General features: G+C 45.6%; 1 protein-coding gene across 1 annotated transcript; it reads right to left on the reverse strand.

Moving 5' to 3' along the window:
- Positions 1–276: 276 nt before the first annotated feature.
- Positions 277–1211, reverse strand: LOC118928763 (olfactory receptor 10P1-like). The gene is given in 2 exon segments (XM_036918297.2): positions 277–917; positions 920–1211. Coding segments are annotated over 2 exon segments (933 nt in total).
- Between the last annotated feature and the right edge of the window lie 17961 nt (positions 1212–19172).

Raw genomic sequence — 19172 nt, forward strand, 5'->3', positions numbered from 1 at the left:
CACAGAATTACCCAGCAAGGTGGCCAGGTAGACCAGAATCCTTCCAATCTACCTCATCCCAATAACTCTGCTGGTTGCTCTGTCCTTGCTTTGATAGTCAGTCTGGAGTATGGGATAGGAAGTAAGATTTATCTCTGTTTTAATTACAACACTTTCTGCCAGGAAGCCTTCTTTCTTTGAGGTGCTGGACAGCGTCTGTTAGGTTGGGGTTTAAGTTCAGCACCTGTAGGCTGTGAGGGGCTGCAGGCGGTGAGGGAGCAGACACCCCTGGTTCCTTCAGGGTGAGAAGCCCTGCCTCTTCACCATTTGCCACAAGGCCCCTGTCACCTCCTTGTTCCAAAGTGTGTAGATGCTGGAGTTGAGTATGGGTGTGATGATTGTGTAGAAGAGGCTGAGGATACGGTCTGTGCTGGCCAAGGAGCCTGCCTGGGGCCAGGTGTAGGTGATGGTGGCTGTTCCAAAGAAGAGGAAGACCACCAGTAGGTGGGAGGAGCAGGTAGAGAAGACCTTGTGGCGGCTCTGGGTGGAGGTCATTGCCAGGATGGCACCCAGGATGCAGGCATAAGAGGTGACAATCAGAGAGAATGGGACTATGATGAAGACCGCAGCGGCTGTCATCACGGAGATCTCGCTCCTGGGCTTCCCTGTACTGGCCAGCCTCAGTACTGGCAGGATGTCGCAGAGGAAGTGCGGGACCACTGGGCAGCTGGGGAAAGGCAGAGTGAAGATGAGTGAGGAGTCCATCGTGACTGTGATGATGCCCATGAGCCAGGAGATGCCCACCATGGCTGAGCAGGCCTGCTGGCTCATGAGGGCGGGGTAGTACAGGGATTGGCAGATGGCAGCATAGCAGTCATAGGCTGTGGCTGTGAGCAGGCAGCACTCTGAGATGCCCAGGACAATGAAGACATACATGCTGCACAGCCCTGGAAGGAGATGGCCCAGGGGTGTGGGGAGGCCAGGTCAGCGAGGGTTCTGGGCATGATGTTGGTGGTGTAGAGGAGCTCTACCACTGACAGGTGGTGCAGGAAGAAGTACATGGGGGTGTGCAGTTCAGGGATACCCTGAGTGAGGAAGATGATCACAGAATTACCCAGCAAGGTGGCCAGGTAGACCAGAAGCACCACCCAGAACAGGGGCCTCTGCAGAGTCCTGAGGTCAGCAAATCCTAGAAGAAGGAATTCAGGCAGAGTCTGATTTTCCTTAGCCATTGCTCAGGCCAGCACCTATGGCACAGCCAGGAAAGAGAAGTTTATTGAGAAACAATCAGCATTACTGTAATTCAGTAGCACTTTTTACACAGACCCTCCCTAATTAACTGAGAGAGGGAGGATCTCCACCTTATGAGTGAGGCCATGGGTCTCAGAGGGGTTAAATAATTTGCCCAAGGTAATACTGATGGAGTGGCAGGCCTGGGACTTGAATCTAGGTTTCTTGACTCCAAACTCCACACATTTCCCATTGTTCCTTCTGCTCTGGTCCTGTGTGTAGGGTCCGACTGCCATGGATAGAGACTGCAGCCCTGCACTTTTGGTCTTTCTCCAGAGTCTGGATAGAGCAATGTTATGTCCTAGGCTCCTTTGTATTCCCTAGACTGAAACCCCAGCATGAAGGAACTATGTAGCACCCTCACTGTGGGCTCAGTGAGGGACTGTCAAAGCTGGTGTCTAATGATCACCAGGTGGGCTGTGGATTTAGAATGTCATGTGCTGGTATGGCTATGATAATGCCTCCCATTACATCATGCTTTGGGATTCTACCCCACCCTTTTTCATAGATAGTTTCTGGCTCCTACCCTGGGAGGGAAATGGGGCAGGGACTGGCCATATTTGCACTTTGCTCTCCTCTTGTCTGGGTCCTGTGATCAGCTACACCAGTTGCTCTTTCTCAGCACACTCTGTTCTCCCAGGCCTCCGTGCATGCCCACAGAGGGTTCCCCCTGCACAGAACATTGCTAAACAGCCTATTAAAACCCCACTCATCCTTCAAACCTAACTCAAATTCCACCTCCCCTATTGCAGCTTCTCTGTTCCTCATGGTCAGAAATACCCGTGGCGTTTTGGTGTTAAAAGTGAAGCCAAGGGGATATATTTCAGTGAGGCTGCTATCTTATCTACAACATCTTAGATGCTGGGCAGGGTCTGAATATCTGCAGTGATGGTGAGCTCCCCATCTACTGAGGCCACCTGCTCCAGGTTAGGTCTTGTCTGTCTGTAGGAAAGCCTTCATTATATTGGTCTTGGATAAATTCTTAGTATTTTACAGAATGTCTAACCCCTCTTGCATCAGACAGCCCGTCAAGCATTTGTAGAAAACACCTTCATCCTTGTTCTCATGAGACATTCCTTTTGTCTAGGTTCCAGCACCTTTTAATGCAAAATCTCCACTGTGAGATCCTGCAGGACAAGTTGGGGAGGAATGGGGGGCTGTCCATGTTGACAGCTACTAATGCTTCCCAGGTGCCTGGTCCCTGCCAAGCACTATGTCAAAGGGCTTAACATTCATCAGATCATTGAGTCTTCACAATCACCCTATGACATGGAGGCCGGTATTTACTCCATTTTATAAGTGAGCATAGGGAAACCCAGACAGTATTAATAACTCTCTCATAGTAACTCAGAGAGTTTGGGCTCAAATCCAGGCCTGCCTAACTCCAGCACCTATGCTCTTAATCACTAAGTTATTAACTGTCTTGGAAGCTAGTTTAATCCCCAGAACAACTAGCACGATACCTTGCACATGCCAAGTGTTCAGCTAAACATGAACTAGATGAATGAAAGTATCCCACTTAAAAAGACAGGAGAGCTGATGAACAGGAAGATGAAATGATTTACCTAAAGTCAGGCAGTTAGTTAGAAAAAGGACACTGAGCCCAAGTCTTTTAGAAGCTGTGATTCCCAAGCTTTGCAGAGGTTTAATACCCATATTCAGCCCACACGTGAGATCAGCCCAGCCATCTTCATTTTTAGGAGGAGGGTTTCAGACTTTCTTCCCATTGTTCTTGACCTAACCCTCCTCCCACCCTCATTTTGTCCACTCACCATTATTTTTTTTGTCTTAAGTGCTCATAGCTTACACTTAGAGACTGCTATGTGCTGGGCATTGTGCAGTATCTCAGCTGACTTCATAACAACTCTAGTGATAGTTGTTATTTTGTCTTTTCTGGTGAGGTACCAGAGCTCTGAGAGCTTAAGTTTTGTACCCTAGAGCACATGATTAGTCAGTGGCAGGACCAGAACTGTAGCTGGAGCCTGAGTCTAAGCCACTATACCTGCTGTATCTCCAGTGAGGCCAACAGCCTTACCCGCACTTCTGGGAAATGAGCTCCATCTAGTCAGCATGGTCAGGTGTATCTCAGTCCACTGGGCCTGTTCATTCCCATCAATACCCTCCAGATACTTATATGATTAAATCACCTATGGGATGGATCTTGCTGTTTTCACATTTTAAAAGTGTTGCTTTTGCAATTAAAATATTTGAGAAATATTTGGCATAAAGTCATCTATTATTCACCACCTTAGATCTTTTTGTTCTTTTATTTTGCCCTCAAGTCTTTGCCCCACTGTAAACCCATTTTACATGCATGTAGTCATAGTGTATATACTATTTTGTTTTTCTCTTTCTTTTCGAATGCTTTCTTGAAACATTGTTGTAATGAGACCACATAGTATTCTGAATGACCCCTTTTAAGGTTCTTGGGAGTCCATTGAATTTCTCCACTACCATTTAACAAACACTTCTCATCTTCCTGCTGTTTAGTTCTTCCAGTTATTTGTTGCTTTAGATAATGATGCAAACAATATCTTTATGTATGTCTCATTTTGCTTCTGTTAAATTATTCCCTTGGGAAAAAATTTCGGGAGTGGGATAATTGGCTAAATATATGGGTTTTTTATGGGTATGGACCCCTAATGCATAGTTTTGGATTTCCTTCAACTGGAGGTGAGTGGCAATCCCAGGCTTCCCTCCCTGAGTAAAGCTGGGCTTCTTTGTTCTGTCCATCCTCACAAGGCCTCCCTCCATACACAGTTCACCTTTGCCACACCATGAGTGTCTCTTTCCTCTCAGGCCTCTAATTATTATTATTATTAAAAATTTTTTTTAAATTAAGGTATTATTGATATACACTCTTATGAAGGTTTCACATGAAAAAACAATGTGGTTACTCCATTCACCCATATTATCAAGTCCCCACCCATACTCCACTGAAGGCATTGTCCATCAGTGTAGTAAAATGCCACAGATTCACTATTTGCCTTCTCTGTGCTACACTGTTTTCCCTGTGATCCCCTACACCATGTGTACTAAACATAATACCTCAACCCCCTTCTCCCTGCCTCCCTACCCGCCCTCCCACATCCCTCCCCTTTGGTAACTACAGATTCCTTCTTGGAGTCTCTGAGTCTGCTGCTATTTTGTTCCTTCAGTTTTGCTTTGTTGTTATACTCCACAAATGAGGGAAATCATTTGGCACTTGTCTTTCTCCACCTGGCTCATTTCACTGAGCATAGTGTCCTCCAGCTCCATTCATGCTGTTGCAAATGGTAGGATTTGTTTCTCTCTTATGGCTGAATAGTATTCCATTGTGTATATGTACCACCTCTTCTTTATCCATTCATCTACTGATGGACACTTAGGTTGCTTCCATATCTTGGCTATTGTAAAAAGTGCTGTGATAAACATAGGGGTGCATATGTCTTTTTGAATCTGAGAAGTTGTATTCTTTGGGTAAATTCCAAGGAGTGGGATTCCCGGGTCAAATGGTATTTCTATTTTTAGTTTTTTGAGGAAACTCCATATTGCTTTCCATGATGGCTGAACTAGCTTACATTCCCACCAGCAGTGTAGGAGGGTTCCCCTTTCTCTGTATCCTAGCCAGCATTTGTTCTTAGTCTTTTAGATGCTGGCCATCCTTCCTGGTGTGAGGTGATATCTCATTGTGGTTTTAATTTGCATTTCTCTGATGATTAGTGATGTGGAGCATCTTTTCATGTGTCTGTTGGCCATCTGAATTTCTTCTTTGGAGAACCGTCTCTTCATATCCTCTGCCCATTTGTTAATCAGGTTATTTGCTTTTTCGGTGTCCTTTGCCATACAGAAACTTCTTAGTTTGATGTAGTCCCATGTTCTCATTTTTGCTTTTGTTTCCCTTGCTCGAGGAGATGTGTTCAGGAAGAAGTTGCTCATGCTTATATTCAGGAGGTGTTTGCCTTTGTTGTCTTCTAAGAGTTTTATGGTTTCATGACTTATATTCAGGTCTTTGATCCATTTCGAGTTTACATTTGAGTATGGGGTTAAACAATAATCCAGTTTCATTCTCTTGCACATAGCTGTCCAGTTTTGCCAACACCAGCTGTTGAAGAGGCTATCATTTCCCCATTGTATGTCCTTGGCTCCTTTATCATATATTAATTGACCGTATATGGTTGGGTTTATATCAGGGCTCTCTAATCTGTTCCATTGGTCTATGGGTCTGTTCTTGTGCCATACCAAATTGTCTTGATTACTGTGGCTTTGTAGTAGAGCTTGAAGTTGGGGAGCATAATCTCCCTAGCTTTATTCTCCTTCTCAGGATTGCTGTGGCTATTCAGGGTCTTTTGTGGTTTCATGTGAATTTTAGAACAATTTTCTCTAGTTATTGAAGAATGCTGTTGGTATTTTGATAGGAATTGCATTGAATCTGTAGATTGCTTTAGGCAGGATGGTCAGGCCTCTAGTTATATTTTGCTACAAGCACTCATCTCTAAGGTTAGAGAGATGAGCCTCTCGTGGCCCTCTGCTCCCTACTCTCCTCCCCAGCTCCCTCTTCCCATTCCACTCTGCTTCTGTCAATTTCCCTCTTCAACTTCTGTTATCTCCTATATGTCCTGAAAAGGGGGACAGTCTTCAGAGAGAAACTGGCCCTGAGCCACTACTGGTCTTTTTTTTTTTTTTTGGATGAACTCTTTGTTTTACCATTCTTTAAAAAAATTTTTTTATTAAGTTATCATTGATATATACTCTTAGGAAGGTTTCACAAGAAAAACAGTGTGGTTACTACATTCACCCTTATTGTCAAGTCCCCCTGTACCCCACTGCAGTTACTGTCCATCAGCACTACTGGTCTTTTTGAAAGTCTCCCACAGAGAGAAGGTGGAGGTCCTTCTGGGTCATAGGGAAGGGCCGAGGCTCTTTTAAAAAAGTTTTATTTTTAACTGTGGTGAAAAACACATAACAAAACTTACCATCTTAACCATTTTGAGTGTACATCTCAGTTGTATTAAGTATATTCAAATTATAAGACAGCAGATCTCCAGAACTTTGTCATCTTGCAAAATTGAAATTCTTACACATTAAACAACTCTCAATTTCCCCCTCCCCATGAATCTTTTAAAACAGAGCCCCATTCCCTTCAATAAGTCTTAATGAGACAGGCAGGTGGATAAATCAATCAGCTAATGGGTATGTGGATGGAGTGACAGATAACTTGTGGATAACAGGCTAGGTGGACAGAGGATGAATGGGCAAAGGTGTGGCTGGTCATCCTGGAAGCCCTGAACGCAGGAGCTGGGGGTCTTCCAGGAGGACTGGGATAGAAAGAAAATTTGCCATCTTGGAGGCAAGGAGCTGGGGCTCTGGAGACTACTGGGGGACATGGGAAATGTGGGGACAGCCTTTTTTAAGTCAGGGAGATCTTGGGGAGCACAGCAAGACAACTCACCTTTGTTCTTTCAGATTTTTCTTGCCTGTAATATTAATGGGAGCCACACATGGGGTAGTGTGTGTGTGTGTGTGTGTGTGTGTGTTGAGGAGGGCATGGGGCAGCAAAAGACGATGCAGGCAGATACAGATAGCTCTGAGATGGGGACCATTAACAGAAACCTAGAAAGTTTCCTAAGTTTTCATCAGACACTGGCCATAGGTGGCCTCGAGGTTCTGAATGCCCATGTGATCTGCATACTACTTGGAGTCCCACAAACTTGCATACCCTACACTCTGCTTCAGCCCCACTATCTCACCACACACACTCCATCCTGTTAGGTTATGTGCATATCACATAATCACCACACTGATTACATGGTACTGCCTGTCGCCCAGCTCCGCTACTCATCTCAAAGGTTTTTTGAAAGTCTCCCACAGAGAGAAGGTGGGGTCCTTCTGGGTCACAGGTTTGTCTAGGCTGAATGTACACACACTTGCCTTGATGGATTATGTGCAGTTTTATCTGGGAGAAATTGTCCAGGTCTCCCTGTCTCACCCCTCCTCCCTGTCCAGTCAAGGCTGGTGGCATCTGAATCTCGGCTCTGCAAATGCTATAGTGAAGATTTGGAAACCCTACCTGGACTCTTCTCCCATAACCAGGGACAGGTGTTGGCTCCAAGGTCACAGAGAGAGGTGCTAAGGCCCTGAGTGGGCCCTGATATATGCTCTGTTCCTCTTCTATCCTGGGCAGGGTCCAGCCTTGTCAGGGAAAGAGAGGCGCAAGGATGCCCAGCACTGTATGAGGCACTTACCTGGGGGAAATGGAAATGGTCACCCAGCCAGGGCAGGGGCTGCTGGGCACTGGCTCAGGCTCTGCTATTCCCTACCTCCAATCTGGAAGACTTGGCCTCTGTGGTGCCAGTTTTTCTCCAGCAGCTGGTGCGGCTCCATCCCCTGGGGCCTTGGGGGGCCTTGACTCATGGGGTTTCCCTGGAGTTGAGCTCAAGTGGTGTCATGGGCCAGGTGATTCTGCCTGTGTCCCCAGTGCCTGCTGCATCCTTCCTCCTCAACCTCATTTGTGTCCTCCCTTTCCTTTTACTAACGTACTTACTCTCCTGACTTTCACCTCCCCACTCATCGAAGGGTCTCCTTGATCACAAATGGCATGAGATTTGAGGGTCTCCCTCCCTTATGTCTAGAATCTCACCAGGGTAATTCATATTTCTCTGCATGAAATTTTGGCTCCCTGTCAAATGTAGGTACTTCCAGAAGATTCTAGAAGTTAATAACAGTGAAGTATGATTTAGTCACATTGGTCTCCATGCTTGGATGGAAAGTGTTTCAGCGAAGACATTTTCTGTTTGGTTACCAGAGGTTCATGGCAGGGAGGATGGGGCTCCCACCATTTCCAGGTGTCTCATGCTATGGACCCAGAAGTACTTAGTGTAGTTCTTATACAAAGAGTTAGGTCTTCCGAATGTTTTTTTTTGTCTGGGAGGGTGTTGAAATTTGGGGGTAGAGCAGAGGTGTTACCTGGAACAGCCTGGACCTTTTCCTCAGCTCCTGATGCCCTCTGAGTTGACCCTTGCTCTCTCTGCTTCTCATCTCCCATTTTTTCCATTTGTCTCTGCAACTCCACTAATTGTCTCTTATCAAGATCACCAAAACCCCCCATGTTGCTAAATCTGGTGGATAAATTTCATTATTAATTTTAATTTCTCAGCAGTATTTGACACATTTTATCCCCTCTCCTTCTTAAAACCCTTTTTATAATTTCTGTGTCTGCCCTTGAATGTATAACTGAATATCTCCCCTTAGGTGTCTTAGAGGCCTCTCAGACTTACCAGGTCCCAAATAGAACTTTTTTCCCATTTCCTTGTCTCAGGAAGGGACCTCTTACCATCCAGTTGCTTGGATAAAAAAACAACAACAACAAACCTAGCTCTCCATTCTAATTCAATTTTTTTCTTAATACTTCACATTCAGTTTATCAGCAACTCCTGTCAGTTCTGTCTAAAATATTTAATCCCAAATGACCACTTCTAATTATCTTTACTGCAAAAATTCTAGTCCAGCAAGTTGTTCCTCACGAGAGCTATTGCTGTCCTCCATCCTGACTCAGCCCAGCCGGTGTGATTTTTTCTATGCGTCAGTCAGATTAAATCATCTCCTTCCTTTAAGTCTTCCAATAGCTCAATAGGTTTTCCTTTTAGGTGGAATAAACTGCAAACTCCTCCTCTTAATTTATGACCCTAATGATTAGTCCCTGTTTATTAAGCATATCTTTTTATTCTGATATTTTAACATCTGGGGACTTTCTGACTTGGGTAGATGGCTCCTCCCAGAGTCAGTTAATTCTCAGAGATAACAAATTACTCACTTGCAAGTGTGCTTTCATATGCAACCCAACCGACTCAGAGTCCGATCCAGAGTCTGTTCCCTCAGCTGCTACCTTTACTGGGTTCTGACACTTAGACCCTCATCATCCCAAGGCCAGACAACCAGAGACAGCCCCTAACCCAGGGCCTGTTGAAGTCACTCAAACTAGCTAAGTCTAAACCCACCTAGTCTGCTTACCCTGACTTGCCTGTTCCTCCCCATGACCACTGCAGTAAAGGCTCTCGCCCACACCTCTCTCCCTCAGCTCTTGATGGATCCTGGTGCTCCTCTGTGTGATTCTGGGTGGTGGGCGAACCCTCCTCCTCTTGGGAGCTGTGAGTAACAAACTTGTCTTTTCAATGGCAATTGTCTCCTGATCTGTTGCCCTTACCAGGTTAGGATAATAGTAATAAAACCTACATTTTAAAACATGCCACCCTTGTCTTTTTATCCTCCAGGCTCCAGCCATAGCAGTCTTCTCTCTCCTAGTTAAACACACTGCCTGCCCTTTGCTCTTGCTCTTCCCTCTGTCCAGAGTTTCTTAGCCTTGATCTTTCCATGGGTCTTTTCATTATTCAAGACTCAGCTCAAATTCCACCTCTTTAGAAAGGTTTTCTCAAACTACCTTAGACTTGGTAGCACTTCTATATTCTTCACTGCATGTATCTCAGTGGGAATTACATGTGTATTTTTTCATTTGGGTGTTTAGTGTCTCCCCATCCATTAGGAAGTATGGTTGAGGCAGGGAGGGGATTTGTTTTGTGCATAGCTGTTGCTTCAGAGTTTAGAAGAGGATCCAGTTAGCAGCTTAGCAGAGAGGTGTTTTTATCGGTGTTACAGATGGCTCATTCAGTTCCATTCTGGCTCTTCCATATGGCTTTCTATCTCCTGGAGTCTAAAAAGCTAAAGAATACAACCCCCAACCACCTGAGAGCTCTCTACATGACCTTGTTTCCACCAGGGTGAAGTATCTGTAGGAGACTCAGGAATGCAGTTCCTTGGTTCCAGTAGTGCAGGAGCTCGGTCTCTGGCAGGTTTACACTGGACTTGGCGAGACCAAAAAATGACAATGGAGCATTAGATAGAGGATTCATACCAGGCTTTATTCTTGTGGTGGCTGGTCAAGCACTGATATCACACCCACACAAAAGTATTTGGCAGTCGTCCTTTTATAACAGCATAAACAATAGTGGCTCACTGCCAGCAATTATACAAGCATGGGCTTGCACGGTGGGCCAAGGTATTATATAAACATGAGACAGCATGCGCCTGCACAGTGGGTGCATGCAGGAGAGCATCCAGGCAAGTATCTTGGCCATGGTGATTCCATTTTCCTACACTCAACACCTCCAGACCCTCACTTCACAATCTATGCGATCACAGCCTTCTGCAATGGTCCCTGTGCTAGAAGGCTGGAACAGTGCATCCAGATTCCACAAACAGCAATAGAGGCTACAGCAGCATGCTAGGATAAAGAAAGCTGCATAAATTATGGTGACGATAGCCATCTTCCAGCCTGAGGAGAACAGTTGCCACAAGTGGTCAGAGGGTCATATGATAGGGCTGTGATCTGTTGAGTTTCATGTTGTAGGGCTTGTAAAGCTAGAGTGACATTATGTTGTCCACCTGGTATGTACAAAAAATATTCTATATGTAGGATGACACCCCCCCTTGAGCTGCCACGAGCATGTCTTAAGCCATGTGATTTTGTAGGACTACTGTCTTAAGCTGTCCTACTTCTCTGCTAAGGAGGGTAATATCTTTATGCGTAGCATTAAAGCTGTGCAATGTGTGCAGTGATAAAGCACTGACCGCTGCCTCTGTTACCATCATTGCCCACTGTGGGGCAAATATGGCTAGAGGATAATACCACCCATGGAATGTGCTTCACCCTACACCTGTACTTGAAACTGTCCCAGTTAAGGGAACCTGTGGTGGGGCAGCCAGAAACCTTCCATGTATGTACGGCTGTCCTCAGGTGCAGCAGCCTGTCCAACTGTATGGGAGATACAGCCATCCATACTGCCCACACATCCAAAGCGTACCCCAGGGAACAGGGCATGCTCCTGACATATGGTTTGCGTTTTGTCTACCCCATTTATCATCCTCTGTTGCTACATGGATTTGGACACAAAGGGGCTCAGGGACCCACCCAACATGTTCCAATATCTTAGTCCGGGTGCCATTGCAGTGCTCTATACACTTTAGGGTCCTTCCGTTTAAGGCTATGGACACAGTGGTAAGCCACCCTATACCATCCCAAATAGAATATCCTATGACCAGCCAGGAGGCATTAACCTGCTCCCATCCCTGTTGTTTTATGGCGGTTATTGTGTCATTCCTTATAGAAGTGTTGAGTTGGTCATTCCAGCTGTGTTAAAGCCAGTTCCACTCGGATGAGTTCATGACCCACACTATCCACTGGAGGCCTATAGTGGAGCCGGTAGGGAGCTCTGTGCACATCCAGCAGGCAGACATGTTAGCAGCTTTTGCTAGGGTGTGTGCCCAATCCATGTAGACATAGAGGAGATTAGCCTTAAGGATGACAAGACACATGCTCTAATGATGCCAACATGGGCAAATCTTGCCCATCAAGTAGGATGCATGCAAGGGAGTGGTCCTGTGATAGGACTGTGGCATACCTTTACCCCTCTTCCTGTGGGGGTCACTGAGGGGTATATATATATATAGTGCTACAGGAGGTGTGTGCACCGGCCATAAAGATAAGACAAAACTCCCTGGTAAGAAGCCTTTACCTTCCAGTAGTTTAGGGTACACTACTATGATCCATGGGGGCCAATCGGCTGTTATCTCAGGAATGCACAGGAGTCCAGCCTCCAGGCCTTGTCTCCAAGGTGCCTGGAGTGCCAGCCATTGCTGGTGTGTTTGTTGAAATGTCCAGGGGCACATTGACTGAATGGAGTCTCTGGGGTTTATTGCAGTTGGTGCTGGCAGCGAGATATTATTCTGGTGGTCAAACAAAGGCTTTAACAGTTTCTCCTTGGTCTGTACTTGCAGGTTGTATAGGGGAGGTAGCAATGTGTGCTAGCATGTCTATGGGGCTCAGTGACTCCTTCCAGAGCTTCTCATTCAAATGCCATAGCACTGTCCATAATTTGACAGACCAACCCCATATTCTATCATTGTCTGAATTCAGGCCAGATTTTAACAAACCATTGTACCTCTCTATCATGACCGCTCCAGTAGGGTTATATAATATGTGGAACTTCCACTTTATCCCTAACTGTTGCACGCATTCTTGTAGTGCCTGCCCAGTAAAGTGGTACCTTGATCACTCTCAGTTACCTGTGGTCGGCTATAGGCTGCAAAATGAAGCTCTAGGCCTTTTTTAGTCATTTTCTGATCCATGTGATGTGTGGGAAAAGTGACCAAAATCTGTGTCAACACAAGTCAGGGCATATTGATACCCTTCTGATATGGTCAGAGGCCCAATGTAGTCTATTTGCCACCTGATGAGGGGTATCGGCCCCTGAGCTATCATTGTCCTGGGTTGTGGCGGGACTTGGTGTAAGTCCCTTTTAGAGTACACAACCCATTCCTGCAAGGCTCTGCTGACTTCTTCAAAAGTTGAAGTTAGGCCCCACTATTGGGCTACTGCCCACATGTTTTCTCTTCCTCATGCAGCAAACATCAATGTTACCACTGGGCCACATTGGAGGTGGACTTACCTCCTAACCAATGTTCTGAGACCAATGTGTCTGCTTCATAAGTTCCTGGGGCTGCCGGTGGCAAAGGGGTTGTCACATGATAAACTCTTGACTGTTTTAGTCTGACCAGATGCCCATAGGTCTTGCCACAACTCTTGCCCTGAAAAGTGTCGTTGACCAACCAGTTGGCATGGTAGCATGTTGGTAGCCACAGGGACAAGCCCCAATAGACGGCCCAGCTATTGGTGCAAACAACTAGCAGGGAGGACTCCTGGGTGATCATGAGCCACCCTGCCTGCAACTCTGCCCATTTACTGCTCTCCCCTACATTGTCTTCCATCCATAACATCTCAGTCTTAGGATGGAAAGCTGTAGTCCTCCATTTCTGGGGCTGCCAATGGCTGGAGGTGTCTGTGTACCATGTATCTTCAGGTATAGGGATTCTTTCCTCCCGATAAGGGCTCTCTGTTACTAGTGGCTTTAAGACAGGTTCACAGGAATGTGTACTGGCTCCAGAAGGCTTTGGAGTTCTCCACTCAATGGGCTAGTAGAGAGGGTGCTACACTTCTGTAGGTATGTGCCGCATTTGGCCAGAGTAGGCATCTGTGACATGCCATTTCACTTTTTTTGGGTCTAATACCGTATCCACCCTGTGAGGGGATAGGTGGTCATTACCTTTATTGGGGCTGTTCCCGCCATAACCATCTTTGGTTACATGAATATCCAACTTACAGGGCCTTGACAGGTCTATCACACTCAAGGCCTGCATGGCCTTGATGGCCCATTTTGCAGTGATAAAGGCAGATTCACATGCTTCATCCTAGTCCCACCTGATGCCCTTTCATACCAAATGGTATAAGGGCTTCAGAATTTTTGCCAAGTGCAGGATAAAAACCCTTTAATAGCCTAAAAGATCCCAAAATATTGCAGCAGTGCTACAGTTATAGGGGTAGGAAAGGCCTAGAGTTTGTCACTGCTTCTGGGATAACTTTAGTTTTACCTGAGCAGATGACCCCCCAGAGTTTGACTGACAAACTGGGTCCCTGAACCTTAGTGCCATTCACAGCCCATCCTTTCTCCTGTAGATGTTGAAGCAGCTTAGAAACTGCAAATATGCAAGAGAATCAGATGTGAGCATGATATCATCAATATAATGGTACAGCCACACCATTGGCAGTTTTTCCCATGCTGCTAAGTTCTGGGCTACAGGTCCATGACAGATTGTGGGGCTGTGGAGGTATCCCTGTGGAAGGACAGTGAAAGTCCATTGCCGTCCTTCCAGTGTGAAGGCAAATTGTTCCTGACTTTCTTTATCTATGTCAATAGAGAAAAAGGCATTAGAAATATCCACAACATAATGGTACGTCCCTAGTTCATGACTGAGGGTGTATATGAAAGCAGCAAGAGAGGGAACAGCAGCATGCATAGGGGGTATGACTTTATTCAGTTACTGGTAATCCATGGTCATATGACAGGATCCATCCAGCTTTTTTACTGACCACATTGGGGAATTGAAAGGATTATGAGTTCATGACCCACACTGATTATGGGTGGGCTTTATAATACCCACCTTTTTCAGTTCCTGGAGGATTTCTCCAATTTCTTTATGTTCTCCCAGCAATTTGTATTGTTTGGTATTAGTCACCCACCGAGGCATAGGCAAAACTATGGGTGGGTGCTTGGCATGTCCCTTCAGATCTGCCCTCACTACACATTTCCTCAGTCTGAACTTACCTGCAGTCTGAACTTATCTCAGTCTGAACTTAGTCTGCAGTCATAGGCCCTGCAGTATATCTATCCCCAGAATGCATTCAGGGATGGGAGACGTATATACTGTATACTCCTTTGGGGGTAGTTGTCCTCTCCCTAATAGGATCTGGGCTTATTCACTCTGATGGCCTTGCTCCTGCAATCACCTTTCATGGCAAGGGCCCTGGGAAACTGCCACGAACCAGTGAGCATTCAGCCCTTGTGTCTACCAGCATCAGGACACATTGTATATTCACTGAAGACCATAAATTGATACTTCAACATGTGGCCTCTGGTCCCCACCTCTCCTACAAGGTGGGTACCTTTGCCCTCCCCTCAGTCAAACCATATTGCTCAGGTGGTTTCCTGTGAAGGCCCAGGCAGGGCAGGCTTGCTCCCCCCACAGGAAGCCCTGCAGGCATGCTGCCTGGACTGTGGCTTTGTCACTGGCTCCTGTTCTTTGGCTGTTGCCGTAGCTGGTGGTCAGAGCTGCTGCTCCCGCTTCACATGTTGCCATAGCTCCAACAAGGTTCTATTTGATTTCCCATCCATTTCTCTTTGTCTGCTCCTGTCTCTATCAAACCAACCCACATCGGGGTCCTTTTGACTTTCACGGGGTCCTTTGATCCCTGTCTCTCAGTTGTGGACCACATTCCCTTCTGCATCCAAATTGCTTCAGCATCCCCCAGTGTGCCACCGTACAGGTGACCATATTTGTGGGCTCTGCCAGGCAGGAGGCGAGAATGGCCACTAGCACCCAAAGAAGGACAAGGGAGTTGTTTGCAGCATGGACCCCTCATCTCCACTGCGAACATCTCTTGGACTGGGCCATGAGTCCCTGGGTTATAAATGGCATTCTTCATGCCCAACTCTCATAACACCTGTTGGAGCTCTGTGTATGTCTGCCATTTAGTGGGGGAAGGTTGTAAATCACCTCAACTGGGCCATGTGGTGCAAAGGGCTGCCATCAAGCAATCAAGGAGCAAATGGTTACCTTGGGTCTGGTGTACATCCTGCAATCAGTGCTGCAAGGCAGGATGAGCTGTCAGGGAAGCCAGCTTTCCCATCTTTGTCCCAGACAGGAAGATACCATCCATGCTTACATCCCAGAGACACAGGAGACAGACTGCATGGACTCTTAGGGTTTCTGCTAAAACCAGGAATCCAGATCCACCAGCTCTGCCTGTGTAAAGGGGTGGAATGTGGAGTGCTCCACACCCTGAGGAGCAGGCTACACCTCTCTTGGAGGGGCCCATGGTTGCTGCATCTTTACTTTCTTGACTACACCCAGGAAGGATTTAAATAGAGGAGGGGTCAGTGCCTCAGGTACCACCTTGTAACCGTCCTTTTCCTCCTCTTCCGTTGTACCCTCCCTTGCTTCCATGGCAGAGACAGCGGCTCTTCTGCCACTGCATGGAGTGCTGCCACCTCAGCCTGTAATACCCCCTTCTCCACAGCAATCCACATCTCATATTCTTACACCACCTCTTCTTGTGCTTCTCACAGGAGCGCATCCTTTCAGAGGGACTCATATCTGGCCTTTGTTAATACTGTGAGAAGTAACCAATCTACAGTTCCCACACCCACGCAGGCACTCCACTTCTCCAAGCTTTCCCCAATTTTTTGGGGGGCCTCCTCCATTGCCTTAGGCATCATCCCACTTTTCCCCAGTCCTGGGGAGGGGCCCATGCTTCCAGGAGGGTTGCCATCTAAGAACACATGCCCATGGGGGACATCCAGGTATTCCCCCACCCATAGGGGTGGCCTGCCCTATGTTTTTGGTCTGTGGCAAATCCTGCTGAGTATGCCAACCATAGTGCAGGAGCTCGGCCCCTTGCAGGTTCACACTGGACTCGGCAAGACCAAAAAATGGCAATGAAGCATTAGATAGAGGGTTCATACCAGGCTTTATTCTTGTGGTGGCTGGTCAAGTGCTGTTACCACACCCACACAAAAGTACTGGCAGTCATCCTTTTAAAATAGCTTAGACAATAGTGACTCACCACCAGCAATTATGTAAGCATGCACCTGCACGGTGGGCCAAGGTATTATATAAGCATTAGACAGCATGCGCCTGCACAGTGGGTACGTGCAGGAGAGCATTCAGGTGAATATTCTGGCCATGAAGACTCCATTTTCCCTACAGTCCCCTTCATGTTTGTCTTCAATAAGTCATTGTCCATTTACCATTCAGGTAACCTAATAAAATTTAACTGGTAGTTTTTGTGTCTAAGTTCAATACTACCAATTAAAAGATTATGTAACAATAATAATAACATTTTTGAAGAATTACCCTGTAATTCTGCCACCCTAATATGACTATAGTTCATTTTTACATATTATCTTCTAGGTTGTATATATGCTGACTCATTTTACATGCTTTCTGCCTTTCCTCATCAACACATACTGTAAGTGTTAGATTGTTGACCTTGAGTTACTAAACTAGACATTTAAATTGTTAAATCAGACTGCCAGATTTGTTTTTATAATTTTGCTCTTTTAACTACTTCTGTAAACAAAGCTTTATATATATGAATTTTGCAGTTGTTCAGTTATTTCCATAAGATAAATTTCCAAGATACCAAGCATTTGAATATCTTTATATCTCTTGCTAACATTTGACATGCTGCTTTTACCTGGGCAAAGTGCAAGCTGAACTCCCATCACCAGAGTTAGCAGGGATTCTTCTTGCCCTCTCCTTTTTGCTAATGTCTGTGCCCTTCCTCAAGCTCAGTCCCTGATTCCTGCATCTCTTTTTCTGACTGGCTTCCAGTTCTGCACTTCTCTACCTTTCAGCTCCCAACTTTCTTGATTTCACTCTCTCCTTGCTTTCGCCTCTCCTTGCTCTGCCTGCCTTCCTCCCTAATCCCATCATAGATTGGGTGAGTTTGGGTTATACTTCTCCAGAAGAGAGTATGGAACCTTTCATGATGGAATAGAGGAGCAGGTTAGTAGGAGGCCCCAATTTTCTCTCACCTCATGCTGGAGTTGGTCATCCAGAGGGTGTGATTATATTGGCCCCCTCCTTCTGAGTGAGGGTTCCAAATATACCTTGATGGGTGTGGACACTGAGTCTGGCTTAACCCAAGGTTTCCCCAGTTGGTGCTCTAACCAGATTGCCACCTTTAGGGGGTTAGAAAGGCTGAGGGGAGAAGGTGGGGCTCCTGGTCTGGCATATCCTGTCGCTAGTACCTATACGCTCATCAAATAGTGATTCTTGTTCACATGTCAAAGTTCATGATATGCAAGACAGAGCAAAAAGGACATGACATTAAATGGAAGTTCCATTTCCCCTGTAACCTGAAAACAGTAGGGTTGGTAGAAAGGAAAAGTGGAATATTAAAGTAGCAGATTAAATTAATAACAAGTAAAACCACTTTGGCTGCTGGACCGAAGTACTATCCCTGGCTTTAATACATTTGGATGATCAGTGATAGGATATGCTGCTCCATATGCCAGGCTGGGCACCCCTGCCTGCCAAGACACCAAATTCTGGAAAGGCATGGAGGTCATGGGAAACAGCCATTACCCCAACTCCTACTGTGGATCAACTCACTGGTGCTATGCTGCTGAGAATTCCAAGCCCATCATGCCTGAAAAGGCATTATGTATTGGAATTTGCAATGGGATGTCCCATCAGGATGGGTGACTAACTTTATACCCATGGGTGAGGGGGAGCTGTTGATCTCCACTGCAATCCCACTGTCCAACTTTGTTGAATTCAGTTATTAGTTGTAGTTGTTTTGGGGTGTATTCCTTAGGGTGATATGTATTCAAAATCATGTCATCTGCAAACAGTTACAGTTTCACTTTTTCCTTACAAATTTGGGTGCTTGTATTTCTTTGTGTTGTCTGATTGCCATGGCTAGGACCTCCAGTACTATGTAGAATAAAAGTGGGGAGAGAGGGCATCCTTGTCTTGTTCCCGATCTTGGAGGAAAAGTTTTCAGCTTTCGCTGTTTAGTATGATGTTGGCTGTGGGTTTGTTGTATATGGCCTTCATTATGTTGAGGTACTTGCCCTTTATACCCATTTTGTTGAGAGTTTTTATCATGAATGGACGTTGAATTTTGTCAAATGTTTTTTCAGTATCTATGGAGATGATCATGTGGTATTTGTCCTTTTTGTTTATGTGGTGGATGATGTTGATGGATTTTTGAATATTGTACCATCCTTGCATCCCTGGAATAAATCCTACTTGATCATGATGGATGATCTTTTTGATGTATTTTTGAATTTGGTTTGCTAATATTTTGTTGAGTATTTTTGCATCTATGTTCATCAGGGATATTGGCCTATAATTTTCTCTTTTTGTGGTGTCTTTGCCTGGTTTTGGTATTGGAGTGATGCTGGCCTCATAGAATGAGTTTGGAAGTATTCCCTCCTCTTCTACTTTTTGGAAAACTTTAAGGAGGATGGGTATTAAGTCTTCTCTAAATGTTTGATAAAATTCAGCAGTGAAGCCTTCTGGTCTAGGAGTTTTGTTATTAGGTAGTTTTTTGATTACAAATTCAATTTCCTTACTAGCAATTCGTCTGTTCAGATTTTCTGTTTCTTCCTGGGTCAGCCTTGGAAGATTATATTTTTCGAGAAAGTTGTCCATTTCTCCTAGGTTATCCAATTTGTTAGCACACAATTTTTCATAGTATTCTCTAATAAATCTTTATATTTCTGTGGTGTCTGTAGTGATTTTCC

The sequence above is a fragment of the Manis pentadactyla genome, chromosome 9, assembly GCF_030020395.1.
Source record: "Manis pentadactyla isolate mManPen7 chromosome 9, mManPen7.hap1, whole genome shotgun sequence".
NCBI lineage: Eukaryota > Metazoa > Chordata > Mammalia > Pholidota > Manidae > Manis > Manis pentadactyla.